General features: G+C 39.5%; 1 protein-coding gene across 8 annotated transcripts in view; it reads left to right on the top strand.

The window, feature by feature from the left end:
• The window catches only part of RAPGEF2 (Rap guanine nucleotide exchange factor 2), a 185,675-nt gene that overhangs the window by 35,243 nt on the left and 122,482 nt on the right, over window positions 1-27,950 (top strand). For all 8 annotated transcript variants that reach the window (XM_065061441.1, XM_065061440.1, XM_065061435.1 and 5 more), the window contains exons 2-3: window positions 23,584-23,654; window positions 26,880-26,936. In XM_065061441.1, the coding sequence (XP_064917513.1) occupies window positions 23,584-23,654; window positions 26,880-26,936 (128 nt within the window). The remainder of the gene's footprint in view (window positions 1-23,583; window positions 23,655-26,879; window positions 26,937-27,950) is intronic.

Genomic DNA, 27,950 nt, shown 5'->3' with positions numbered 1-27,950 from the left:
TGTAGCTTATCTGGTATTCAGTTTAAGTAGATCTAATATATTACTGTGCCTTGAACATATGCTAAAGAAATAATGTTTTTTCCCTTTGGTCTATTACAACTTCCGTCAAGTTGATTTGAAACTAGAAAAATACCTCCTTGTAATTGTATGGTATATGATGCTTCATGAACTTTGGAGTGTTCTTTCTTTACTATGGCATTTTTTTTAATTGCTTAAATGTGTGCCATGGGCAGTTGGCCCCCCCTCCCTGCCCCAACCAACCAAAACCAAAGCAAAAACATAGTTAGTCTTGAAGAATGCTGTTTTGAAACTTTGTCCAAGGTTTTTTCCAAAAATACGACAATAAATTTTTCACAAAAGAGATGAGTGGCAGATAAGTATTACATTGAGATAACCTTGTAACGTCAAGACTCTTGACACATTGCTGGAAAAGTTATGTTTTTCTACACACTGGTCAATCTGATGAGCTTGTACAGCTTCTCTATGCTATTTTTTTTTAATGTATCTGGATCTATTTCAAGTCATTGAGATCCTTTAATAGATTGATACTTGGCTGTTATTTTTTTAAGAAGAGTTGGAAAAATATAGTCCTTTCTGAAAAATGATTTGAGAACTAAAATAATCCATGTTGCATCATGTAAGTCTGTGTAGCATATCCTCTTACCAGCTAATAATTGACTTAGCCTGTTTTCAGATGGGATTTTTTTATTATAGTTCCAGATGTTTGTAGACTTGTGTGATTTGACACAAAAATGATTTTCAAACGGTTCTCGCCAGGACTAAGAGGGAGCTACATCATCAGTAGTTTGGAGCCGTGTGAATTGGTGCAGAGTTTATTTAATTTTGAATTGAGTCTTGAGCCTGAATTTGAAAATTTGTCAGAGAAATGAAGGTGTGTGGAGGCACCACAATCTCTAATACTTTTCTTTAAAGAAAACATGCAAGTTAGTTATCCGAAGAATAGCATAAGGCACTTGGTGAATACTGAGTTTCAGTTTGTTGCTCTTGGTAGAAGTCATGTTCTTCCGCTAGACACAAAGAGTCGCTAATTGATGCTGGAAGTTTGACAGTGTTAAGTATAAAAATAAGGCTTTCCTGCTAGTAAGTACTAAAGAGAATGTTTCCTCCAGCATAATGCATGTAAACTTTTGAGACTGAAAAGCAAAACAAAGTTGTGTTCTTGGCTGTTGTTCCTTCCTTTGTAACAACTCCACTAATTTTTAAGCACATTCTAGTTTTTGTTTGCGTCTCCCTTGTTCCTTTGGTCACTCAGGGGTGAGCACAAAGTACTGGGTACCTACAAACTGGTTTGGAGCGTTACATACGTTAAACACTTCTTAAATTCATGCTCCTAATAAAAAGTACTCTTGTCTTGGTTGGTTGATAATACAGGCTTTTATACTCTATTTCTTCTATGTTCTCCTTGAAAATTTGAGATGTGATTAAAATACAAGTAAATAAGTACCACTAGACCTCCCAGCTACAAAAATGTTAATGAAAGCTCAGATTTGCTCTTTCACATAGGTGCTTTTAAGTACTGCTGGATGTACAGAATATGACAGCTTCATAATCTGATAAATTAATATTAAAATAGAAAATCAGTTGCACTGTTTAGTGGTTTCTGTCATTACTGTTCAAGTTTGTCTTATGTCAAGGAGCTAGAGTGTATGGGAGATGACTTGCATAATCTATTGTGTTTCTCTTTTGTTCACTTTTTTTTTTTTTTTTTAAGGTAGTGGTCCTCTCAATTCAAAGGGAAAAAAATACACCTTGACCCTTGCTTTTAGTCTTCTCATTTAACTGATGGACTGCTGAAACAATAGCAGTCACATCTGATACAAAAACATCTTATTTATAGATGGAAGCAGCTGCATCCTCTGTCTTTGCATGCAAGAAGCCCTATTGTTTTCAAGTCACCAGGTTAATGAGACTGTGGGAAAATGAAGGCCTATTACAAAAGCATTATTAAAGATAATTGTTTAACACAAGAAGGAAGGGAGGATGTGGTTGGTATGACTTGCTCCTAAAACTGAATTAGGTGTGGTGTAAATGCAGAAGTTAGCAGCACTGACAGTTTAAGCTGTAATATAGCCCTGAGTTTTCTTGTGGATTCTTATGTTTGGCTACATCAAACCCAGCTATTTTCACAGGCCTGTAGTTTCTGAAGGGTAAAACATTGAATAAGTTTGGTATGCAGGGAAAAGTCCTTGCCCCATTATCCCCCTTTTCCACCACTATGTGCTTTCTACTCATGTGCTCCCTTGAGGTGGGTTATCTGCCTGCTCAGCGTGGTTTGTCAGCAGATACTTCTGTACCATCCCCGCTGGGTCACTGGGGCAGGGGATTGCCGAGAGCACAGTGGGGAGCGAGCGGTTCTGTCTGGTGGTACAGTTTCTTCAGCTTGGAAACGCTCCTCTGGGATCTGAGACCAGCTGGCCAGCCTCTGAAACTGGAGCATGGAATTTGGGAGCTGTACTAGGTTTGTTAATCCCTCTGTTGTCATCCTCATTTTCCCCCTCTGTTGGCTGCCCTAGATGGACGGAAGGATTTATTCCTTCCTGCAAGTGTTCTCCCGAGCTACAGAGAGCACCTTGAGCTTCATTAAGAGACCCAGAAAGACTGTGGGTGAGCAGCCGAGACCTGTTTCTCCATCCTGTTTCAGTCAGGTGTCAGTTTAAAGCCCATATGTAGCCTGTGAAGCAGGGAACAGAGCTTAGTCCAGCGTGCGCTCTTCTTGCGTAGCACATGCTCCTAGGAGCTGTGAGGTATTTCCCATCTAGTTCATGCTGTGCAAATAGAAGATGAAAAACAATTGCTAAATGGAAAATATTGGATCACGGGAGTGTTAAAGAGTGAGCTTTTTTTTTTCTTTCTTTATAGTACAAACTCAAGTGACAACAGTGCTAGATTGGTTTGAAGTTTTCCATGTGAAATATGTGAATTATGAAGAACATACCTTTAAAATTTGTGCAAGTGGAAGTCTGACTAAATAATGAAGAATGCATAAAGATCAATAGGAGTTTCTCTACAACATATGGGAACTCCTCTGGTGTTGTCTGTAGCATACCTGTAATTTGTAGTGAATGGGTCTTTTGAAAGCTTTCTGGTCCTGGTGTGAAGTGACAGGATTTGCTGAATCCTTTGGGTAAGCGGACTCAATGTTTGCTGTTCACAGTCTCCAAGAAAACAACAGATTCCAACAGCCCCTGAAATTTCTAGTTTGAATTGTCTTGTTCCAGGTTCTAGGTTATTGAATTTCACCGTACCATATTCTGTTGAACTGGGTTTTGGAAGTTTGACCCATCATATTTGTAGGTGGTCATCAGGTCTGGGTACCTCAGAGCCTGCTTTTGGTTCAGTGAGGACGAGTTGATCAGCTGTGTTTTTTTAAGCTTAGTAAAAAGTTTCTGTTCTAGATCTGACAATATTTGTTTTTTCTTCCCTTTAAAGTGGTTACAGTAGTTTTTGGGAGAGAATCCTGTATCTGAATTGTGGAATATACTGAACAGATGTTGTTACTATTAGAGTTTTAGACTTCTTTTCTAATTTCAATTGGAATTTGGCTTTAGTTTACTGATTTGAAACATTATGCTGTTATAAGATACGGGATTTTTGGGGGGAGGGCGGGGAGTCGGGTAAGGCTTTTGTTTTGGCATCTATTCTTCATCTTTAAATGTAATTAAAAACAAAGGATTTAATTTTTCTGGTCAGCTTGTTGCTTGGCTTATGTTGTAGTGTGTTTATTGTAATTTTGGCTCTCGATTTAACACATCTATAAAGTTGTTTGTGTTTTTTTTTTTTAATGAGACATTTTTACTAAAAGTCAGCAAGGTAATAGCTTTTTCCTCTGGAACATATTTTTATTTTTAGAATAAGCCATTATTAGGGAGATGTTTTGCACTATTTAGGTCCCTTGACCCTTCTTATCTTGTTGAAAAATCTAGCCTTAGTAATCTTTTAGTATTAGACTGCTTTGTTGCATGGATTCTTTGGTAAATAGATTAATATCTGGGTCTTGTGACTGTGTTAATCTTGCTCTGCTGCTTAGGTTTGTTGAGGGATTTCTGGTAATTAGGACGTCTTTGTGCTTGGTCTCAAAACAGTTACTGTGTTTTCCTGGGATTCTGATGATGAAGTAGGAAACACTGGAGACAACCAGATGTATTAGCAGTAAGAGTTTATTTGATTACTTTTGCTTTCCATGTTGTATAAAAGGCTTATAAATATTTCAGTAGTTTTTGTAAGATACTGACCTGAAACAGCACTTTCTAAACATATTAACTGTGGGATTCGATGTTTCTGTGTTTGTGTAGGAGATCTTAAAAACTAAACAAAACCACAAAATCCAACTACAGACTATTTCTTAAAGTGCAGGCATTTTATTGCATCTTCTGTTAACTTCACTATGGGTGCTTGTAAACTGTGAGCTACTGCTAGGCTAAATCAAGTATTTTGACAATGTCAAAATGTATTTCTCCAGTAACACAGTTCTTTAATGGTATCCAGGGCTTTGGACAATCACATGGCATCACTACTTGCTGAGAAATTTGTACTTATCAAAAGAGCTTCTTTGATTTGCTTGTTCATGCCTTTAATTAATATGACATTCTGAATAAAAGTGTTGAGGCCAGAACCAGGTACCAAGAGGCAAATTTGGCAAAAATGGAATATTTCTTGTCAAGAAATCTATTAAGTGTATGTTGCAAGTCTGTTTCGGCATATCTCTTCTGATTAATTAATTTTCAAAACTTTACTGTTGCTTCAAACTATTTTAGGGTGCTTCTTAGTACCAAATGAATTGCAAATACAAGAAGCCTTTGTTTTACACAGTGCTACTTTGTCAGAATTTGTTTGTTCTTTGGATAAACCGTCAACCCATAAACCTTTTTCCGTATATGATTTATGTTGATTTTTTAGTAAAGCAAGTATTCACCAACAAAACACGTTCCAGGAGTTAATCTGGATGCGTGAGCCATCCCAGTGTTGTGTGTGCATTCCAAGCTTCAGAGACTTTCCTCTGCTGGCTTGAGGTCAGAAATAAAACTTGGTAGTAGTTGTATTAAGCACTTGAACAGCAGGCTGTTCAAGTGAATGAAATGCCATTAACCAGAAGGGCAACGAGAGCATTTTTTAATTTTAATTTGCTTAAGAGAATGAGATTACAGCCAGAAAATTGTCTTGTCAGACAGCCAGATATCGACTTCTTGGTCTTTCATTGCCAAATGTTCAGGCTTCTCCAGCTCACCCTCCAAACCCTCTGCCAGCTTGCTGTTAGAGCCAGGAGTGAAAGCCTGGGCTAGTCCTTTCCTGTTTGTTGGGCAAAATATTACCCGCCAGAGATCTAAGCATTATTTTTTACTAGATTGGAGAATTTGGATAAACTGTATTTGCTGAAAAACTAACAAAACTGAGTTGTTTCTTTTTTTGAGGTCACCTTTTATTCGGAGGCAATATAAAAGTATATTTAAAAATTGGAAGTGAGCAGGGAGCTCTGATTTGCTAACGTACAACTCACTTTTTAACTGTACTGAGGGGAACTTGGTATTAAATATTAACTTTAACTTAGAAAGCCTGGGAAAGCTGAAATTCTGTCTCAGGTCACTTGTGTTGGTATGAAGTACTTGGCAGGTTTTTTAATTTTTAAAAAGAAGTTATTCTGTGAGCATAAAGAACATGCGTGAACATTTGCATTTTCAAGTGTTTGTTCCCAACTTGTGCCTTCTGTGTGCTTCCCAGCCCTTTAGCTTGTTGCTTCCAGTTTCTTTGCATTTCTTGTTTTCTTTCCTTCCTGTTCTAGACCTTCCATGCTGTCAAATCAGTTTAAAACCAGCTAGTGGGCTTGTAAGTGATGAAAATTGAGACAGGTTGGGTATAAAAGCCTGTCTTCTTCAGTTGAAAGAATAAATGTATTGAAATAAAAGATAGGGTCCTTGACTCACCTGTCCTTTGTGTCAACTTTAGTTGTTACTGTTTCTTTTCTCCAAATTACCTTTCAACTTTTTATTAGATGAGGTTTGCAATTTTAGTCAGTTCCTGTAAAGCTGTTAGCATAGTACTGACTTTTTTTTTTCCTGCCAGGGCATAAAATCAATCTTAAAACAATTTTTTCGTTGCTGATAAACCTTTATAATGCCACTCAAATTACTTCTGTAAAATTATTTTTTTTTAGTCTTCTTAAAAAAAGATGAAAAAGATGATTTATAAGTAAATTTTGAAAAGTCTCTGTGAAATCAGGCCTGCTGCAATTCAATTAGTTTGTTACTGGGACTTGTGATTTCTTCTTCAGGTATGTCTCTGGATCAGTGTTGAATACAGTATTTGTTTCCCTTCCCTTGTCCCTTGGGCATTCGAAATCACTTGCAGCAAAAATAAGACCAGTTGGCCTTACCTAAACTCCCATAGTTACCAAGTGAGATGATACCGGTACCACAAGTTGCTCAGCTATTGCCAAAGCCCAACAAGGAGAAATACCTAAGGATCTGTTATACAACATTACTGCTCAAAAAAACCCCTAAACTTTTATTCCTCTGTTTCAAATGTAAAATTGATGTAATTAATTACCAAAGCACTTAGTATGTTTGAAGTAACTCTATTCCATAGCACAGTACAAGTTGACCTGTAGACTTCTTACAGTAGCCTGAGTGTAGTGTTGTCCTGTCATGTCCCTGCACCCTCACTCTTGTGACCATTCCCCCAAATGCCAAAGGAGCCTCCTCCCCATACCCTTGCCATCTCCATGATATACTTAAGGATACGTTGTTGACCCCAAGCTAACTGGAGTTACCAAGTGGTTCACTGAAGGGCAAATACTCTTTGCATATACTTCCATAGCCAACCGTGCTCCCTGCATGCAGCGTGCGTGACTGTAACCTTAACCGAGTAAATAGATAACCTCTAATAACCAGTCTCTTACTTCTTACTCAGCTTGTACCTTCTGTAAGTTCACAGGGCAGGTTAATAATTTCGGGGAGTATGTGCTCTTGCATTCAGTCTTGAGTTCAGACTTCTTTCACGTGCCATTGGAAAGAAAATCAAGATCTCCTTGGAAGGAAACTGCGTTGTAATTTCAGGTTATGTGGGTAGGAATCCATGACTACTTCATGTACTAAAATGAATATGTAGTATTTCAGTGCTTGCACAAAGGGAGTGCAAGTCAATAGCAATAAAATACAGAACTGACCTCTGGGTGAGACAACTGTACAGAGCCAGCTAAATCATGACTGTAGCATTGGAGAATCTCCTCTAGCAAAACCTGCTGTGGACACTTAAGGAGCAACTGTCTGTGTCTGTCAGCATGGTCTTTCATCTATATAGTACCCACCTGAGCAAAGCTGGCAGAAGAGAGCACATAGTACAAGTGCTGCATCACTTCATATCTATCTCGCAATCCTAAAATAATCACTGTGAGGCTGCAAAAAGGCCTTCCCAGTTCTCCAGGACAGAATTTCAATTTAGCAGGGGTGGCCAAGGACACTAGTGAGTGCAGGTTTTCCCAAAGCTCATGCTTTTTCAAGGCAAGTTTTGGGCCACTGTATGTACTAAATGGAAGTGAGCAATTAGGATTTGTCCAAAGTGAAGTGAAGGTGTTAAGTGAACTGCAGGTACGTTTAATCTGTTGCTTGTGACAGTGAGCCGCAGGCAAATCTTGATTTGTTTCTACTCAGTTCAGTTGTGGAAGAATGAATCTCAAAGATGAGCAGTGCAGTCTTGGTGTTCTGCAGTCAAAGGATGGAAGGAAAGGAAGCTGGGGGATCTCCTATTTGAGAAGAGCCATAAAGTATTTATAAACTTTTCAAGAAAATCATTGCATTGCTGATTGTTTTCATAGGCATATCCAGCGCATGTACTTGTTCTAGAGCTGCTGGCTGCTTCCCATACCTTCACAAGTGCCAAAAAAACTTTAGTTAAAAGCACAGCTGGAAGCTACATAGAACTTTTACCAGATTTTGCAGGATTTGGCTGGCCATATAATGTGTGGGGCTTTGGAGCTGCTGCTGTATTTGTTCAGTCTTTTTCTAGTATCTGAGACTGCCAAGAGAGGTGACAATTTCTTTCTTCCCTTGGTAGTTTTTTAGAGCTCTTTGCCCTGTAGCAGCTGCGTTGTGGTCTATGATTTGTTTTTATGCTGGCCATCAACCATGTGTCTGCTTGTTGTGGCTAAATGCTAGTATTAGTGAAAATGTAGAAGGTAATGTAGCAGAAATGTAATGAACTGATTTCTTTGAATTAAGGATGAAGAGAAAAGCAAGTGGTGGACATATTTGCCATTCTGCATCTATTGCTAGGTTCATGAAGGAGCCAAAAAACCTCAGATCTTCATGAAAAAGTGAAACTGGTGAAATGTGTCAAAAATGCTGGTGAGGGCAGGAAGACAAAGCAACTAAACTGACAAGTTAGGAACTTCATTTGGCAGGAGTGTATGGGTCCTGTATGTAGAAACAATGACTTTATAATCTGAAACCACTATAGTTGCATCACCTGTTGCAGATGAAGTGTTTACAGTCTGACTACTGTTTCCTGGACTAGACAGTTTGCCTGAGGCAACTAACCATTTTCAGATTAAATAGATAAAATCTGACAGATGAGGCACTCTTTGATATGTTGGACACTAGAAATAATAATCATAATCTGTGTTAAATGTAGCTGAGGATGTTGTTTTAAAAGGAGAGTCTCAGCCCTTACAGGCTTCCCTGTCAGTAGGTGTCTGGATTACACGTGCTGTGATGATCTTTCAAAGAGAGGTCAGGTCCTGCTGGATGCTTTGGTTGAGATGCAGCACGGTGTGGAGGCAGCAAGCATGCTCTGAGGAACACCTGTGATGATGCAGGGATGGTGTGAGTAGCTCCTGAGCTATGTTTCTAGACCTGGGGGCAGCGAACAGGATGCAGTGACGCTAGTTTTGATCCGGCTCTGTTGCTCCTGAGGTGATTCCCTATGGATCTGCCTTCTGCATATTAGTCTCCAGGGTTTCTGTGGCTTATTTCATCAGCAGAGAAGTACTGTCTAAATGTATGGAGACTGCTGTGGGTATCGCCAGGCTCCTGACTTAATGAGCCCTTCCCAGTGGGGCTGGAGAAGAGAAACAGTAATTAGCTGTACTGGTACCAGCACAAGGCCAGTAGAGGCCAAAGCTAATAACAAGGCTGCCTGGGTCTCCGTTCTTGTGCTGAACACCACAGGTGTGGTGTCCTCCTGCCTCGCCCTCCCAGCCCTGTGTGGCATGGAAGCCGATTTACCTCAGTCACTGTGCCCAGCCTTTGTAGGAGTCCTTTGCTTTTAGTCATGCTGTCGCTAATCATCCCTCTTCCTCTGTGCCCAAAGCTCAGGGGCACTCATGAGTGTGCTGCAGCTGCAAGTCCCACTGGGTGATCCTGGAAGAAGCCTCCTGGCTACCACCCGGCTCCTGGAGGAGACAGCAGTGCTTCTGCATGGGTCTCCCATTTCTTGTCATCCAGCATCATCCCAGGCCATTGTATCTTCAGGAAATGTTCCGTGCTGTTTGAAATCATGTTTGTCACTCGTATGTTCTTGTGCCAGACTCAGGAAAAGGAATGGGAAGGTGTTTGTCTCTTTTTCAGGTTTTAGGACGTTTTAGATCTGTGGCAGCAGGTAATTAATGTTGGTCATATTCCTTAGTATGCTCTTTGCAATGCTTAGATACTGATATGGTGCTCAAACCTATTTAGAGTTTGGTTTCTCTAGTAGCATTGCAAGGGCTTCTGTGGGGCACCCATGGGGGAGGTCACACCTATTGTACCTCAGAGTGCTTTGGGGAGGAGTGCAGTATTTCAATGCTATGCTTTAGCTGAGCTCTGCTTGGAGTTGCTTTTAGTGTTAAAAGAAAAAAGGGAGTTGTCAGATTGGGTGGTAAGTTGCTGACCCAGGAGATAAGCAGTAATCTCTAATGAGGAATGTGCATGCTTTTAATGACCAATTTCGAAGTTGAAACACGTGATTTTAAGCTGCTGTGAAGGTATGCATTCAGTACTTAAGAACAAATGTTGCTTGCTCATCAGCTGAGAAGTGGTATCTTGTTAAGATTTGGTAAATTTGCTGTCATATGATCAGTCTAAATTAGTTTGCAAAACAACCAGTAAGCTTTTCCACATGAAGGCTTGCTTTAAAAGTTTGTAAATAATGATGCTTAGGTTCTGGCCAAAATGCTCTGTTATGAAACCAAGGGCATGTATTTTATTTTACACGAGCAGTTTCAGTGTTCTATCTCTAACCAGTTTTTAACTTACACTAAGCAAAGCATGCGACATATGGTACCACTCTGGAAAGACTATGGAGGCTGAAAAACCTGTTTCCCTTTAGTATGGGTTGGATTAAGATTGTGAGAGACTGCCTGCTGCTGTCCTGTGGACAGGGTTTTTGTGTGTCTGTGTGTTTGGTTTTTCCATCCCACAGCACTTGCTGTTGGTCCTTTGGCAGCCGCACCACCCACTGACCTGTAAATGTTTGTGTCTGCTGGGCCAGTGGGAGCAAAGAAACTAGTGTAACACATGGGGAGACATACTTGAACTTAAGGTAAATAAATTTTAAAACAATCAGTTGTGACTGGCAGCTAGATATCTCATCAGCAGTAGTTAGAAATTAAACTCTAGTTCAGTAGTCAGTTCATAGACCATCTGCAAGCAGTCACTGCTACTGGATTGCCTTGTGTTCTTAACTATGGATCCCTTGGCCACAGAGAAATTTTTGGTAGTATTCCTGTCTCTTTACAGTTGTTGGTACAGTTACTGAACAAAAAATACAGAGCCAGCCAGGTCAGGTAATAGAGTAAACAGTATTTCCTATTTCTAGTCTTTTCAGAATCTCTTGTGTATGGGTGATAGTGAAAATCACGTCTGTATGATTATCTCTGTAACCTGTGATACAAATGCAGTGTTTTAAGGCACAGAATTGAAGATTCAACAAAGACTATAGGTGTTACATCTCGATCTTGATCTTGTCTGCTGTGCAGAAGTGAATTTAAATCCGATGCATCTCTCCAGCACGTGTGATGAGATGAAAGGGATTTCAAAAAGCTGAGAAAGAGCCATATAGAGCTGCTAATGGGCGATATTAAAGAAAAGGGCGCTTCCAGGTTCTCTGAGTATCGTTTGGCAATAGAGATGAACCAGTCTGAGTGCCTTGTTCCCTCCAGAAGGGATTTTTTTTAGGGACTGGCAGAGCGCTCCAGTGAAGTTTCACCATGTGAATTCTCTCTTATATTCTTTAAGCTTCAGAACTGTTCCTGATGATTTTCCCTTGTGGGTGCAGTGCCAGGTAAGACTGAGTCAAGAGAGCAGTGATTCGTTTCGTTGTCTGAAGGTGCTCTGTGTCACTTCGATCTAAACAGGCGGAGGCAGAGCAGATGGGCTGAAGCCAGCTCATCCGCCTGCTCTGCCACCAAGCCACGGTGGTCCCGTGTGCCCTCTGTGCCAGGACAGCCTCACGTGGGCTGGCTGCGGGTATGTGAGCGACCTCTGCTCCTTGGACTTGGACCATTAAAGGGTTTGAACATTAGCCTGAGTCAAAGAGGAGGTGGCTTTGGCAAGGGGGTTTGGCTCACTGAGAGCATCCGATGTTCTCCCGGTACCTGAAAGTCCAACCCATTTGGCAATGGAAAGCTGTTATTATTATTATAAAGTTTGTTTTTTTCCATATGGTGGTACTCAGAGCTGCATTTAGGTTGCAGGGTGGTGACTTGAGAGGGGGCCATGCTTCACCACCACTGTAAGCCTACAGGTGCTTCACCTCTGTAGCTGTTTCTCCATTTGACTTGAACATTTCTTTCTTGGTTGGTGTTCTGCTTCTAAGCGTGCAGAAATCTGCTCAAGTCAGATCAGAGCTCATCTGAGAGATGGTAATTGATTCATCCCCAAGTGATATTTTAAAAAGACAAGACAACAAAAATCCCTCAGCTCCTTTTCAGAATCGTACCATTGTTCATAGGAGGTAAAAACAAACAAAACCACAAACAAACAAACCACAACTGAAACCACAGGAAAAAAACAAGATAAAAATTCAAAGTTATTAAATGCAGCTTCTGTTTCAGGAAATAGCTGAACTAATAAATAAGTTTAGGCTTTGAGATTATTTTGTGGAATGTACTTTAGCATTTTGCTATCATTTGCCTCAATTGCAAAGCACCGTAAACCCAGTTCTGGGAGGATGTGATCACTAGCAGCTTCTGAGCTGAATGTTTGGGTGAGGATTGATTTGACATGCAGATACTTCACTATGATCATTTGCATGATAGTCTGGGAATAATTTTAGTATGACCTACTGTTGATACTTCAAGTAAGATTAATTTCTGTTGGAAAAAATGCTTTGAAATATGCTGCTGTAAATTCAGCTGCTCCAAAAAAAAAATGTATGAACATGATTCATTCCTATCTCCTTTTAAAGCATGAAATCAAACTATAAAGCTTTTGTTTAAAGTATAAGCTGAACTGTGAGGAGTTGTTTGTTTCAATGTGGGAAAAATTGTATGTGTCTGAATGAATCTTTATGTTTCGTTTAAGTGCATGAGTATAAAAGATGTATATTGGGGTATAAACTGTTGAAAACAGTTGGGGTGTAATCCCCCCCCCCTTTTATGGTATCTGCTTTTTTTGATTCATAAATGTAAAGCAGCTGAGTAACATGGCTTTTCTTAAATGAAAACAAAACTGTCCAAAGCAAAAAGGAACACTGCAGTTTTACTGCAGCTAATACTCGCTGTTGCCTCTCTGGTTGGAAAGGCCAACTTTATTTTTGTTTTGTTTGTTTTGTGTTTTTGCTTTGGTTGGTTGTAAGCCAGTGATATAGAATTGTTGTAGCCCAGCCATAGAAAATAACTCGCTGTATTTTCTTTTGATTATAGTACTACTGAGATATTTCTGTTGCGAGTTCTGGCAGAGCGCAGTTTCCAACGCGTGCTGGTTTCTTTTGTTTCTGGATGTGAGTTGTCATGGTAGTAAGGCAGCGAGCTGCAGCGCAGAGCCCCTCACCGCTCACCCTGGGTCACAGGGGCTGTTTGCAACAAGTCACCCCTGGAGGGGGTGAGTGGGGGCTTCTGGAAAATCCCAGTTTACAAAGTGGAGGAGGCCCTGGTGCTCTGGCTGATTTCTGGGAATTAGCGTGTTGCTGGCTGGGTTGGGTTCGAATTGTTCTTGGGAGCTGATTTTTCTCAAACCAGAGTGTGAGGTTTGTGTTTCTGGGTTGGTGTATGTTGTCTTTTTTTTTTTTTTTTTTCTTCTTTATTTGCTTGGCAAGGGAGAAATGCAACAAGCAGAGGGTGGAGTGTGGTGATGTTCAGCGCTTGGGATGGTGCTGAAAGACCCCCCCTGGTGATTTATTGCTAGGCTTCTCTGTCCGAAAGGCACAATGAGGCCAATTCCAAGGTCTTCTTTTAATAAGGTATTCCTGAGAAGTTGGATGAAATCTGGGCAGTTGTTAACAGCTTTCAGATGCAGGCAGAAGATTACCAGTGATTGTGCAGAGGTGGCTTACCAGGTTATCCCTTCATCAGCTAAACAACATTGCTGCCTTAGCCTGTTAGTAAATTTACAAAGCTTGTTGGCAACGGAAAGTTTACAGTGTTCACACGAATAGCTATTGCAGATCAGTTGACAAATTACAGCTCTTTAATATCACTGCAACTTATTTGCTTGTGATTTGGAATGCCTGCCCCATTTAACAAATCTGTTATGCTGTGAAGTCAAGTATATACTACAAAGCATATATCACAGGGATTTTTTAAAATAACATTTTAATGATCATTTGAAGAAGAAATACTGTTTAGCTGTGGTTACCACTTGGCTATGATGTTGAAGTATCGTGACCTAGGCTTTACAGAAATTGAGATTTTTCAGAAAATGGATTGCTCTTGCCCACTACAAGGAAAAGTGTATGAAAATTTAATCTAGGCCAAGACTGGAGAGGTGTTCTTCCTGCATGGTGGTTTGTCCAACTTGCTTAGTTATGCCTAAATTGTCTAGACTACAGTCCTTTTGCTTAAACTGGTATAATGGATATTAACTCCTAGCTGCTTTGAAACCTGTAGGCTACTTAAGCGCTCTAAAACCCTACCAACAGAAAAAAGTATCTGAGAATCATCGTATCTTAATCTTGCTCTGACAGCTCTTGGGGAATCCTCTAAGCACAGCTGACTGCTAATCCAATTTTTAGTAGGCAAACCTACCTGATACAAAGTGGTTGCCTTTTCTTGGCCACCTTGGTAGCTCTTCCTGATGTTGTTCTCTAGGCTGAGGTTCTTCAAAATGCTTCTGTCATTACAACTTGGTACCAACTACGAGTTTCTTTTTTTCTGTTTATGCCAGGACCTTTGTGTATCATTTAATTTCCCTGTTTGCTTCTTTATTCCTGATTTTCTTTAAACAGTTTTGTTATTTAAAAGCTGCCAATCATTATAGTCCGCTCTATTTGGATAAACTTATATAAAACTTGTCTCTGTCACAGGTAGTTGTTTAAAAATAAGTCACACTGTATTTAATAGCTAGTATATTTGTTAGTCCAAGATTGATTTTTATTTAGGAGGATATTGAGTCTTATTCCATATAGCTAATGGAGAATGTGAGACCAATAACAGATTGTCTCAAAACAATTGAAGTCTCTCCTTAGCATTGCTAAAAAAAAAAAAGGGGGCAAAACTCCCTTGGAACTGGCATAACTCTGCAACAAAATATGTGAATGTGTGTGTAATGAATGTGAAAATGGATAGAACAGGTTTAATACAAGCTTCCAACAGTTAGCTATAAATATTGAAAAGGCATGAAAAGGCAATTATATATATTTTTAATGGTGAACAACTTTAAGTGCCTTTCATAATTACGGACTGTGCAGTCAGTAGGAGAGATCTTTTGTAGTGCAACCGTTTTGTTTGCATTTGGACATGCAAGCAACATTTGGATTTTCGACTACAGAACTTAGGCTTTTGTGTTAAGCATTTAATTGTCTGACTTAAGAGAGTCTGGAAAGCAGAAAAGAAATGCACGGTGCTACCCTGTAATTTCCTATGCTCATTAGTTTCTTCACTCAGTTCTATGAAATGGCAGGCTTTAATTTCCCATCTACCCTTTCCACGTTTATACTCATCTTATGGGATGATTATAATAATGAATGTCTTAATTTCTTTACTTTATTCTGCTAAAAGCTTTATGACCAGCAGGATATGTTGAATTGATTGTGTTAATCTTGAGCCGATGTTAGAAGTCTGTTAGTATGGGTGGGTCATTGAGCCTTCCAACTTGTTTTTATACATTTGAGCAGGTTCTGCCGGCAAGATTGAAAACAAAAACCTGTTTATATTATTATATGTAAATCTGTGAGACATTAAGTGGAATTAGAGGTTTTTAACCCACTTCTCGCTGAAAGAAAAATCAAAAATAAACATGTAATGAAATTGTCTTTTGAGGGAAGCTTATTTAGAAGGAAAATAATTCACAAAACAAACAAAATAAATTTGAAAGACAGGAAGGCTGATTTAAATATCCTGTTGAAACATCTTGTTTCTCCACAACTATTTTACTGCTATCCTATGGTGTTTTTCCAGACTCTGAGGCAGTAATGCAGTTGAAGTCTTTGGAGAAGCATGTTTTTGTTCTGTACTGAGACAACTCCCAGTGAAGGCAAACCAGGAAAATGGGATTTCTCCTTTTTCTTTATGAGGTTTTGGAGTTTTTTCTGATTAGCTTCATGTGTGGGTACTTCAGTTCCAGATGAAAAATGCCTGTTCCTCTTGTTTCTAATCCAGTCTAAAAATTCCACGCATAACCCAGAAAAACTGTCCCCACCCTCCCAGCAGTGGAGATGAAAATGACAATTTCAGTGTGTCAACAAGTCTTAACAAGATCAATGCAATTTCCCTGTTCCTTTCCCACTGCCTGGCTGAAGCAGAGGAAGTGCAGACATGGGTTGACTTTATGGCCTTTCTGATGAAGGCCGATTCCCAAGCTTAGTTGTGTCTGGTTGCTGTGGAATGATGTTTTGTCATAAATTTCTTGAAAATACAATACACGTTAGTTGAGACAAATTCATACAGACTTAAGATGATAAAACTTTTTAGAACTTCAGTGGCTGCTAACACATTTGGCTGAAGTTCAGATAACTAAGGTGGCATTTTATGGCTCTAACAGACCTTTAAATTCAGAAGTTGCCTTTAAATCCCAGTCACCTGTTTGGCATATGAGTAACAAGGTATTTGTTTTTAGAAACTCCTCAGTTTCAAATTGTCTCCTCGTTATATTGGAGAGCTGTGGTTTTGAGGTAAGCCAAGCTACTGCCTGCAGCAGGTATTTTATGGGAAGGTAGACTAGGCTGGTGGGTGGCAAACTAGGGACCGCAAAGCTATTCTTCTACAGGCAGTTGTCTTTTGACCCATGTTACTGGCTTTGCTCCCCAGCTGTCCCCAATGCTACTTGTTCTTGCTTCCCACCCCTCCACTTTTCACATTTTTCCTGTGCCAAAAAAGAAAAAGAAGACATGATGGTGGCAAATGTGCTGTAATGGATGATACTTGTCAGAGCATCTCTGCTGAGCTGAGTCCCCTTGAATCAGTGTCATGAATTTAGAGTTTCCAGACTTGCAGCTTGTCTGGGAGCTGGTGGTGCTGCTTCTTGGGAAGGAGAGGGCTGTGTCGGGCTCAGTGGTGACTGGGTAGGTCTGGTTGTTCTTGGCAGGAAAACAGGAGTCCTACGGGAGTAGAGAAGAGCAAGTGGGATCTGAAACGGGGCTAAATATGGTTGATGAACAGGATAAGAACTTCTTCAACCCTATTGTGAGATATTTGGAGAGAGTAGAGTCACCTGATTGTGTAGGCTTTCTGTTTGAAGAATCAGACTTCAGTATTGAAAATTTTGAGTTTGGTGAAAAGAAGTGCTAATTGGTTGTTATGCAAAACTGATAGACTGAGCTTTGCATCCTGGACTATGCTTAGAAACTGAATGTATTAAGAATTTTCAGTTTTATTCTGTGTTCAGGAATGAACTTTTAATAGTCTTAGCTTACAATTTTTTATATACTTCAAAATAGACTGATTATAAATGGAATAGTTGTTTCAGGTTAATTTTCACAAGTAATTATGTAATTATTAATCCTTATAATACGGACTATGGGATTTCATTCACAAAAGTATGAATTCTGGGCTATTTGACATGTAGTTTAACTTAAATATTTAATTTATGTCTGTCTATCTGCCAGTTCAGCATCGAGTCAATAAATTGTTTCCTATAACTTTGGCTTTAGTTTTTTTTTTTTTGTTTGTTTAAGCTACAGATCTCTGTGTATACTAGGAAGAATGGCTTTCAGAAAAATGCTGTGGTAGCTTACAGTGAAGTTAAAAGGAATAATTGATTTTAACTGTAGTGTAATAGATTGGATTCTGGCAGGCTTCCCATGTGGCAGCCCCACCACCGGAATATGAAGGTCCTGATGTAAGAAAAAATTGTCAAAAATTTGGAATACAAAACAAATACTTCCTTTTAATCTCTTCAACAAATCAGTCTTGTTATGGCTCCCTGATAAGTCCAAGCATACCTGGGCATGCTCATGCACAGCAACTGTGAGAGTTTTTAGAAGCTGGAGGTGAAGATGAATTCTTCATCTTCACACATGCATGGAAAGGATTTTGGTATCAGTAATACTGGATATTTTTGTCATTGTGTAAGTCTTTTTTTTGGTTCTTTTGCTCCTGTCTTTTGGCAGCATATTTGCAAGTTGTGGACTCACCCTTGCTTGGGATAAGGTCTTACCTTAGGAGATAGGTTTGGCTGGGGTAACTGATGTGGCTTCTCCCCACAACTGCCCTGCCTTCTCTTCAGAGGTTTCTGTCTCTGAAGGCAGTAACTTGTACCATCTCCTGAGCTGCTGTTGGTGAGAGCCTGGGAGCAGACGCGTCACGTCTGCGCACATGGAAACTTCCGTTTAAGCTAGAAGTGTTTGATGTTCCTATAGTTGATTGTTTCTTTTGGCAATGCTGGCACTGCTTTGGCCTTGGTGAGGCAGCCAGGCAGGCAGGTCCTAAATCAATGCTAGAGGAAAAATGAAAATATAAATGCTTGGTATAGCTACTGGAGTGGCTGAGGGTCAAAGGATTTCAAGTGTTGGATGCAAGAAGAAAAGGGAAAAAGACAGGATCCTGCTGCTGTAAAGAAAGAGAAGCAGTATTTCAGCAACCTGCATTTGGATTGTGGCTCCATTGCTGACAAGGAAGAAAAACTTGGTATTGCTGCTTGGTATTGATTTTGGGGAAAAAAAAAAGCATTAAAATACTTAAAGAGAAAAAGGCAGGTTCCACTTTGAGCTACAATAATTGTTTCATCAGTCATAGAAACGACAACTTTCTCCTATCCTGCCAGTGGTTTTGCGGTCTGTTTAAACCTGTTGAAGACTTTGAGGTGCCACCTTTCCCCGACTGCACGAGCTGTTGCCTCCATGACACCAGCACTGGACCTCATGGGTCTTGTGCTGCCAGCAGAGAGACTGGAAGTTCTGTCCCCACCAGGGTGTGCTCCTCCTGGGGCCAGGGAGGTGACAGGAGCGCAAGAGGGAGGGGCCGGGAGGGACCTCCCGTTTTCATAACAGTGAAACCTGGGCTTGGGGTGGGGTGTGGAGCTGCCAGGTGTGACAGGGAGCAGGGACACCCACCTGCCTCCCCCATCACCCTGGGAGCTTGGCCTTCCATGGTGTGCTGCTGGTGCTTGGCTGAATGTGAGCTGAAAATGGTTTGGCAAAGATCAGCCTTTCAAAGCCTGTCAGCTCGGCAGGCAGATCTTTTTCAGCCTAAGGTGGGTATCAGGTGCTTTGAAAAGATGCTTGTTTTCTTTCTTCATCCAAGACAGTGAATTAAGGAATTAGCTTGTATTTAATTTTTACCCTTTGATTTAAAAGAAACCAAACTATTATAAGATGAAAGCTTCTCTCCGCTTGTTTGCCACTTCACAGAAATGAGTGAATTTCTCACTAAGAGAGCAATGAATTTCTCAGCACAGCGTTTTGCTTTTTAACTGTGTCAAGGAGGAATAGTTGAGTCTGTAGTTTCCTACCCCAATGCAAACCAGGGCTGAAACCAGGGTAAGTCTGATTTTTAGAGAGGTTTAACTTTTTCAGTCCAAAGTAGCAACTTTTCATGTCCTTATCACTCTACTAAAGTAAAAAATTCTTTGTTATGCTAGTATGAATTTGAGGCCAACATTCTGGTTTGGTTTTGTCTGGTTTGTGTAACTGGCATTGCCAAATATGTTTGAAACACAAAAGAAATGGATAGAAATATCTGGGCATAAACATATGCAGATTTTTATTAGAATGGAGAGCAGAGGTAAGGTTGCATACTGTGTTTCTACAGATCTAATTGAAGTTGAACTGGGTTAAAACCTGAGTTTTGTTTCGAAGTATAGTCAGCTGAGCCAGCTGACACTACAGAAACAAACATATTGAGAAATAACACAGTCAGATTTCGGGCTGCTCCACACACAACAACCCAAGCATACGACTTAGCTTATGGTACAAATTTAAGTGTAGATTAGATTTCAGTCTTTTAGCCTTCATTTAAATAAAAACATGATTTAAGAACTGTGCTAATTTGTGCTTCACATTTAATTTTTGATTTTGGAGATTCCACTGAGATGTTTTGTCAAGCTTTTGAGAAAATCTTTGTGTTGAACTAGATTCTTGTAGGAGACCAGATGAGCCTTTGTATTGCTTTTGCAGTTGTCTTGTCTTTATTAAATGCTGCTGGATGGGTAAAACTGGAAAGAAGAAAGTTGTTGGTTTCTTGTGCTTTTGCATAAATAGTCCTTGCTGTAGCAGAATATTTAACTAGTTATACTGGTGATGATTAGCTTTGCTCTTCCTGATTTTTAGAAACTGTTATAACATGACATTTTTTAATGTAAAAGGAGAAACTGCCTGGAAAGGACTTTTTCTGAAGTTTTGATGGCTCAGTCTGCCACCTTGTGGTAATTTGAGTATATGTACTCTAAAAACAACCACCAAAAAAGCATTAGACTGCTGCTGTCACCTGCATGTATGTTCAGTGGGTTAGTTAGAGGTGGCTTTCAGGGACACTGCAAGCTAGCAGAAGCGTTTGTGTAAGTCGCAGTGGGATTGACTTTAGCTGCTGCTTTAAGGTTTTGCTCAACTGGCTGCCATAAATCACATAGGCAGGCTGTCTTATTGAAAGACTAAGTTCTTTTCCTGAGAATTGTATAATTTTAGGTTTTTGTCAAGTGTCTAAAATATAATAATTAAAAACTTTCATAACTTACGTGCCTTAGCTTATGTGTGTGTGCATTATTTTAGTGAAATGGCTTTTATTAAACCACCGTTCTAAGCGTTCAGAATCTGTTCAGGATTTTTATAACACTTGGCACAAGTATTTCTGAAGGACTCTTGCATTCCATTAATTCACTTTTAATTAAGAAGTTGAAGCAGCTATTTATGTTTGATAATGGATATGTTTGCTAAGTAAGCAAAGCGTAGTTTTTCCTGAGGTAAATGGAAAACTGAGGAGGCCTAATGACAATAACTTGATATGCTGATTTTCTGTTTGTTTATTTTCAAATTGTTTTTCTACTCCTTAATGCTGCAGATTTACTGGAAGTGTGCAGTGCCTACTGACAATATATGAAAATATATTCAGCCATTTTGACTCTCCTGTAGTTCTCTGTACCTTGCACCGTTATGGAGGGTTTAATTGAAACAATGATGCTCGTTGTTAGTCCAAGTTCAATGCCAAACTTCTGGTGGTAGAGGGAGCTCTTTCATGCTGGACACCCTCTGGAAAGGTACAGCTTAAAGAACGGGCTGCAACACACTTCTCAGGAACAGTTGGCTGACATAATGCCAGTGCACATTAGCTGCAGTGTTATAGCGACTATTGGCTTTGATAGGATCCCACTGCCTAGAACAGCGGTTTGTTTTCTAGCTGTTTTTTTGCAAATCAAAAGAAACAACTTAGTTCTCTCTGTGATGAGATGTCTTCAACGTTGTCTTCTCTGTGTTGCTGAAGCTAGCAACCGTGATGGAAGCACAAGTAAAGATTTGCCTGGTGTTTTTTTTCCTTCTGCCCGCTCCCCTCTTTTAGATCTCACAGGACAGATTTGAGAGGCAAGGAGCTCCCCCATCTGCAGTTCCTGGTGTGGGGATCTATGGGATGTTACATTTGCAAATATCTGACAAGTGTGCTTATATTTTCAAGACTGATTAATTTTTATTTTTTAACTGTTCATTAAACTTACCTTGTCTGTTGCTTGTGAAACTGGTTGGAATTGTTAAATGCATTCAATTGCATTCAAATGCAACTTCAATTGTTAAATGCATTCCCCCACCTTTGAGTCACTTCAGCTGCATTTCTCAAGAAACATGGCTTGTGTTCTTTACTGCTTTGTACATCTGCAGGCTTCGTCACTAGGTTTGTGACACCCGGCAGTTTTGGAAACCAAATGTCCATGAATCCCTTTTACCATGCACTTCCACTTTTAGATCTGTGAATGCCTGTAAGCCAGAATCTTTAATGACTCTTTATTATCTGTGAATCCTTTGTTGCACATAAAATGTGTGCGGCTCAAGGGAAACCTCAGTGCAAGCTGGTGGCAGAGGATTATTCTCCTTCTGTTCGGTGTCTGCTTGTTGTTAGACTCAGTTGCTGGAAATACAGCAGCACCTTCTGGCCTGGCTCTTTTCTGTGTAATCCACTGCTACAGGCACCTGATCCCCAGTGGTCCTGCTCCCAGCTTCCCACAGCGGCCGGTGGCTGGTGCAGCAGAATCGGGCACGTCCGGATGAGCGGTGGCGGTGCCAGCGGGGCTGTTGGGCTCATGTCTTGTGCCTCCATCAGCACAGGGCTCCTAGGAACCTCTGCTTACCCGTGGCTTGTCTGGCAAGTGGGCACGTCACTGACTATGACAGACGTGTGCTTTCACACGCTTTTATTAGTATTAAAACAAAACAAAACACAAAACAGACAAAAAATCAACCACCAAAAGTGAAAAGGCAAGCGAGTAGTATTTTCTCTTCAAAGCCTTCTATGTGTAAGGTCCCTCCATCCCAAACTATGCATAATTACTTTTGTCATTGGTATGTCCTCTGCTCCTTACAGGATGGCCAAAGCCTCTAGAGGGAAAGGGAACAGACGGACCAGAATAGAAGTGAAATCGCAGCATTTTGGCTTGTGCATTTCTTCCACTTTTCAAACTGAGTATTTGCCTTTTTGTTCCAGTGGGAGAAAAAAGGTGTTCTTTTTGATAATGAATGAAAAACATCTGTTGGGTCTTACCCATAGAGTTTAACTCCTGATATATTTTTCTGATCTGTACCATGGTTTAACTATGCACAGTAATGTTTCTATACTTGATGTATTTAACTAGGTTTTATTTTTTATTTTTCTTCCTTAAATTCAGGTTCTTTGTGTGACATCAGTCCTAATGTCTTTGCCCCAGTACCACATAGAATCATTTTGGTTGAAAGAGACCCTCAGGATAATCAAGTCCAACCATAACCTAACTCCAGCACTAAAATCTGGCATTCTTTCTTTGTGTCTGAAAACTGAAGTATTTCTGCACTCCATGATTGATTTTTTTAATACACAAATATTTAAATGTTTTCAGGTCTTTCATAGGCTTATAGCGTTTATACATTCCATTACTTGAAAGCATCTTACAGTAGGTCATGAGTGGTATTGGTGTTAGTTTATTCTCAACTTTGTCAGCCTCAGCCAGTGATTATGAGCCACTGCTCTGATTTTCATTGAATTGTGGATAATATGATTTCTCTTAACTAGCATGTTTTAAAAAATGGATGATGAAACAGCATAAAATTCATGAGCCAAACCTAAATCAACCTATAAGTTGTGGCCTGCACTCTTCAGTGCTGTAGTGATTTTAAGTATAACATTAGTCAAGTGTCTAGACTGACGTTAGTGTTTCCATAGTTGCATCTTAGGAAGTTTTGGTCTTGAATATTGTTTTCGTATCTTTGTTAATGTTGTTTTGTGAGCTGGATGTTGGAGGTCCACAGCAGTTAAATGTAAATAAGATTATGTTTATGATTTTTTTTTTAATTATCTCGTGCCAATAATCTTCTGTTCATGCCAACCTTTTCTGTTATTTAAGCTTGTGGTTTACCTTCTAGTTGAAGAGGATACACTTTTATAAATATTTATGTACGATGGGGTGGGTTTTTTTTTTTTAGGCTGTTTTGTACTTTTTTTCTTTTCCCTTGAATATGAAAAGACCGATTTCCGTGAGCTTGCTTTACAAAATAAATGAAGGTTTTGGGGTTCATTGGCAGTAGGAAGCAGGACAACGGTGGCTGCAATTCAGGCCCAGGCTTGTTGCCTGGACATGACTGATGACAGCAAAAGCAAAAAGGTTTCTGTGTTTGTATTTTTCAATGTGGACATGCCATCATGCTTTTCCATGTCAGGTTCCAATGTACAATCAGAGGTATTCTTGCAAATTTTAACCTCCTGTAAATGCGTTATTTCAAATGTTCCTGCTGCCCCTATTAGGAGAGCTCTGGGTGCTTTGCAAAAACAGTGTTTTAGCGTCTTGTACCAAACCGAGAATCCTAATAATGTTCTTCTTATGTTTGTAGGATTTGGAGATTGTGTATTCCTATTTACATGGAATGGAAGCCTTGTCTAATCTGAGAGAGCATCAGCTAAGGTATGATACTTTATCACTGAAAGCACTTATATGTTAGTGGACTAACAAAGCAAAGGAACCGTAGGTTTGGTAACTATACACTATTCTTGTCTACCTTACCTCAAACTGAAAAGTTGATCCACTGTATCTATTTCTTCCTTTCTTTATTTTCCTGAAAGTTTCTCCTTGTATTGTGCATATGTGTGTCCCTATTTGTTTCTTCTGATTTCTGTGATGTTTGTGTTTGTTTTCTTTTCAGACTTTGTGTCTAGATGTGTCACAATTTCTTTTCAGCATTGTGTCTGATGCTTTACATAAAGAGTAAAAATTCCAATCCTGAATGAAAGTCTGTGTATAGTCTAAATCATTTGTGTAATATAATAATCATGACAGCAGAATCTGTTATTCCGAGAGGGTGAATTACTGTGATTTTGCATCCTGGTGTTTGCCAACATTTGCCACATCTGAAGATGCTGAAGCAACTTGGAACTTGATTAATACTCATTTAGGTTCTAACTTCAGGCTTTTTGCTTTGTTATTCTGTCGGGGTCCACATTTGCAAGCCAATATTCTGTAATTTGGAGAAAATAAAATGTGGGGTTTTTGCTGTCCAAAAGCACTCAAGGCATTTTGCAATGTGCATGTTGACTTCAAAGCAGTCTCTGGAATGACTTCTGCTTTGGAAGGAGGCCACGATCACATTCAGTTAAAGTATTTTGTGTTATGCTATTACATGCAAGACTTTTAGCACGTCAAGTTTTGCATAGTTGGAGTTGAACTGATGCTAACTTGTTTACAAAGATCCAAGTGTGCACATATGGTTGCGTGGTATGTTGATGTGTGCTTCTTGGCTTCCTGTGCAGAATGAGGTTCTTGCTAAGGAATGTGTGGAACTCACTCTCCCAGCACAGTGAATTCCTAGAAGAGAGCTTCTGTTTGCAGTACCATACATGGAAAAGGCTGGGCTCCTAGCAGATGCGGGACAGAAAGATTTATAGTAGCCTTAAAGATACAGTATTTCTTGTGGCAATGGGATGCCACAGAAACGTCTGAGATGTGTTAAAAAGTAGTGTATTAAATATAGCCTCTAGTAGTGAATAATGTACCATACGACTTTCTGATTATTTAATGTATTACATTCATTTAGGAAGCAGGCAAATATCACATTCGAGCAAAAATTAGACCCCAATATTGACCAGAACTAATTCAGTTTTAAAAAAAATTGAGGAAGCAATCTAGCTGGTGCTACTTGGTCATCACTGCAATTGTTAGTTGTTCCAGTTTAGCATAAGAATTCGAACACTTGGCTGCCTTCTGTAAGAGGTATTTTCTCCTCTGTTAGTCTCCTGGTAGTGGGACCGAAACGCTGTGGAACTCGGACAGTGTCAGTGGTGAACTTGCGTGACTTTATCAAGAATGTGCTTCCTTTGCTCCCAGTTCAGAGGGGAACAAAACTTGGCTTGTTAAAGTGATTCTGTTTCCTATAACTCCTTCTCTTAGATGGCCCATTGCCCGGTGTTGTTTCAGACCATCAAAGCACAAAGTACCCTTGAGCAGTATTTTAATTTTTAAATCGGACTGCTAGCAGTGACTTTCCTTCTGGTATCTTCTCACCAGTACCCTTGTGTCCACTCTCCCCTTCCCCTCTCAAAACAGAGGATTAGGGAGAGAAGGTGAGGACCCAGGAGGCAGAAGCAGAAAGTGTCTTTTCAGGATTTGCAAAGGATTTTGGCAAGACCTGATGTTATGATGGGGACCAGTGTCTGAAAAAGGGGAGGTGCTGTGGTTCAGGAAGATTTTTTCTGTGCCAGGAAGCAAGATGATTTTTCTTTAGCTGAAATTGGTATACAGTACATAATACTTAATTACATACCAAATAGACGTTGCCTGTAAGAAAAGTACCCAAAGATGGTCCAAAGAGTAGATCTAAAATACGGGGGTGGGGGAAAGCCTGTGATCTTATTTTATTTCTGAGCAAAATATCAAGAAGATATCAATTTTCTATTAATAATTTATTAATCAGGGTACTACTACGAGCCTGCCACTTCTGGACAGAAAAAGTATTATTTCTTAGTGGGCTGAATAAGTAAAATTCTGAGAGAGATGAGTGCTAAGGTAACTTTTGTAGCAGCCTGTTGGCTGTTGAAATGAATCATTGAGGAAGTGATGCGAAGTGGCAATAAGAAGCTTTATAAATGTTACTTCAAATGCAGTCCAACTCTTCCAGGCCTCAGATCAACTTAGAGATGTTTCTTTTTTGCCGAGCAGTGATTTCTAGAGCACTTTTGTTCGCTTATTGTGTAATTGTGGGCAGCCAGTCATTGGTGCACTGAGGTTCTGATGACTGATCCTGCGAGGAGTGAGAATTTCTTTCCTAAATTTAAATATAGTTCCTCATTTGAATGTTCACATGAGCCTCTTAGGCAAATCCCTGTCTGTCTGTCAAATAGGCTTGGTGTTTGCAGTCTGCTTCAGAGCCACAGAAAGTCCAAGGGAGGCGGTAGGGTCCATTTCCTTAAGACAATAGACAGAAATGGCATGTTAATTTTTACACCAGGTTAACATTGCATTTCCTAATCCGTGGCAAAATTCTGTTGTAGTTGCTCTCTATTATGTGACATTTGTCAGGCAGTGAAGGTGAAAGTGCTTTAATCCTCCTTCCCTGCCTGGAGACAGAGGATTTTTCTGCAGGAAATTCTCTCCACTTTGAGCCCTCTGAGATGTCAACATTAAAATCTCATGGTAATTTTTAAGTTGCTGAATTTTAGCAAAATGAGAAGCATTGATTGATTTACCATGCAGTATAATTTCTTGTTTTATCTGTTGGGCTTGACTTGAAAAAGGAAGCAGTTTCTATATTGTGGTATCTCTGATTAGTGTTACATATAATAAATTTCCATCTGTATCAAAATTTCTGAATTGTTTCCTCATAAAGCAACTTCCTTCCATCAGATCACTTTATAAAATTAGATCAATATCATTTTACCCTTTTAATATATTTTTTTAATGGTAGCAATTATATCCAGTGTCCTAAATCAAATGTGATCTTGGATGAGCTAATAACTTTAATGCGTAGACTTAACAATTTATTCCCTTAAATTAAAAATCAGCTTAGCTTTAAATTGAGGGTTAGTTTCTGGAAGCGCTGGGGGCAAATTTGGAAATGCTGACTAACTTCAGAAAGTTAAGTTCTTGTGACACTGATAGGAATTGTAATTAAAAATTACTTCTTTCCTTCTTTTTCAGACTGATGTGTGAAACCGTTAGATATGAAAGGCATGAAGCTAATGAAGTTCTGTACTAGTAAGTATTTCTGATTCTCTTCGTGTGACGTTCAAAGATTTAATTCATTCTAGAGTGCATTAAAGACAGTGTTTAGTGCCAGCTCCCTTGCCCATTGCACAGTCTGTATACGAAAAGAAGCCACTTCATTGTCGTCATCAATGGAGGAATTTGCTGGTGCCAGGAAAGGAGCTGAAAGTGACTGTCACTTAGTGAAGTGTGCTGTGTTAATTTTGTAACCAGTGAGAGTATATAGAATTAGGGAACGTGGGATGTATTTGCGTTAGAATAAATTGTCATTTAGTCTCACATCAATTTTGTCAAAGTAGTAGTGACCAGCTTTTCGTGCCAGAGGTGCCAAATCGACATATCTGACAGGGCTTATAATTAGCAGGGATGTGATCTAATGTCAGCTCTGATCTACAATAGACATCTGAGGATTGCAATTGCTTTGTTTATGCAAACAACTCATTACAACAAAAGGTTTAGCAGCTTTTCACTTACTGCAGCTAAGCCAGATTCTAAATGAAGATTTTCTGGGTTTTCTGGTATCATTTGAACATTCCTGCATACAAAAAAATGCCCCTGTATGCTTTATTTTATCCATGTGTATTTTTTACTGATGTTGACCATCAGGATGAAGATGTGATTGAACAAACTTTCATGATAAGCCTTGAACATTCAGCAAAGTTTAATTAACATCTAATGAAACCTAGTAATCAGTTATGTAGGGAATGCACAAGATCAAAATCTATAGATGGATAGATAATTTTAATTAGACCAATATAATCTTTATTCATTTTACAAACTAATTTGCTAGTGACCATTGTGTTTGTGATTTGTCCTTTTCTAGGCAGTTGGTTTGTGTCCATTATGTACTAGAGTTTTTGTTTAGACAAAAATCTTGGCTCATTCTAACTGTTGGTTTAAATTTGAATTAAATGCTGAATGAATCAAGGCTGCTAGTTATGCATATACTCAAGGCAGGCAAAAGTTACCAGGAGATACATGCCTGAGAAAATACGATGTGCAAAC

Source organism: Columba livia, chromosome 4, assembly GCF_036013475.1.
Source record: "Columba livia isolate bColLiv1 breed racing homer chromosome 4, bColLiv1.pat.W.v2, whole genome shotgun sequence".
NCBI lineage: Eukaryota > Metazoa > Chordata > Aves > Columbiformes > Columbidae > Columba > Columba livia.
The sequence above is the reverse complement of the archived record's forward strand: the minus strand, read 5'-3'. Positions and strand labels throughout refer to the sequence as shown.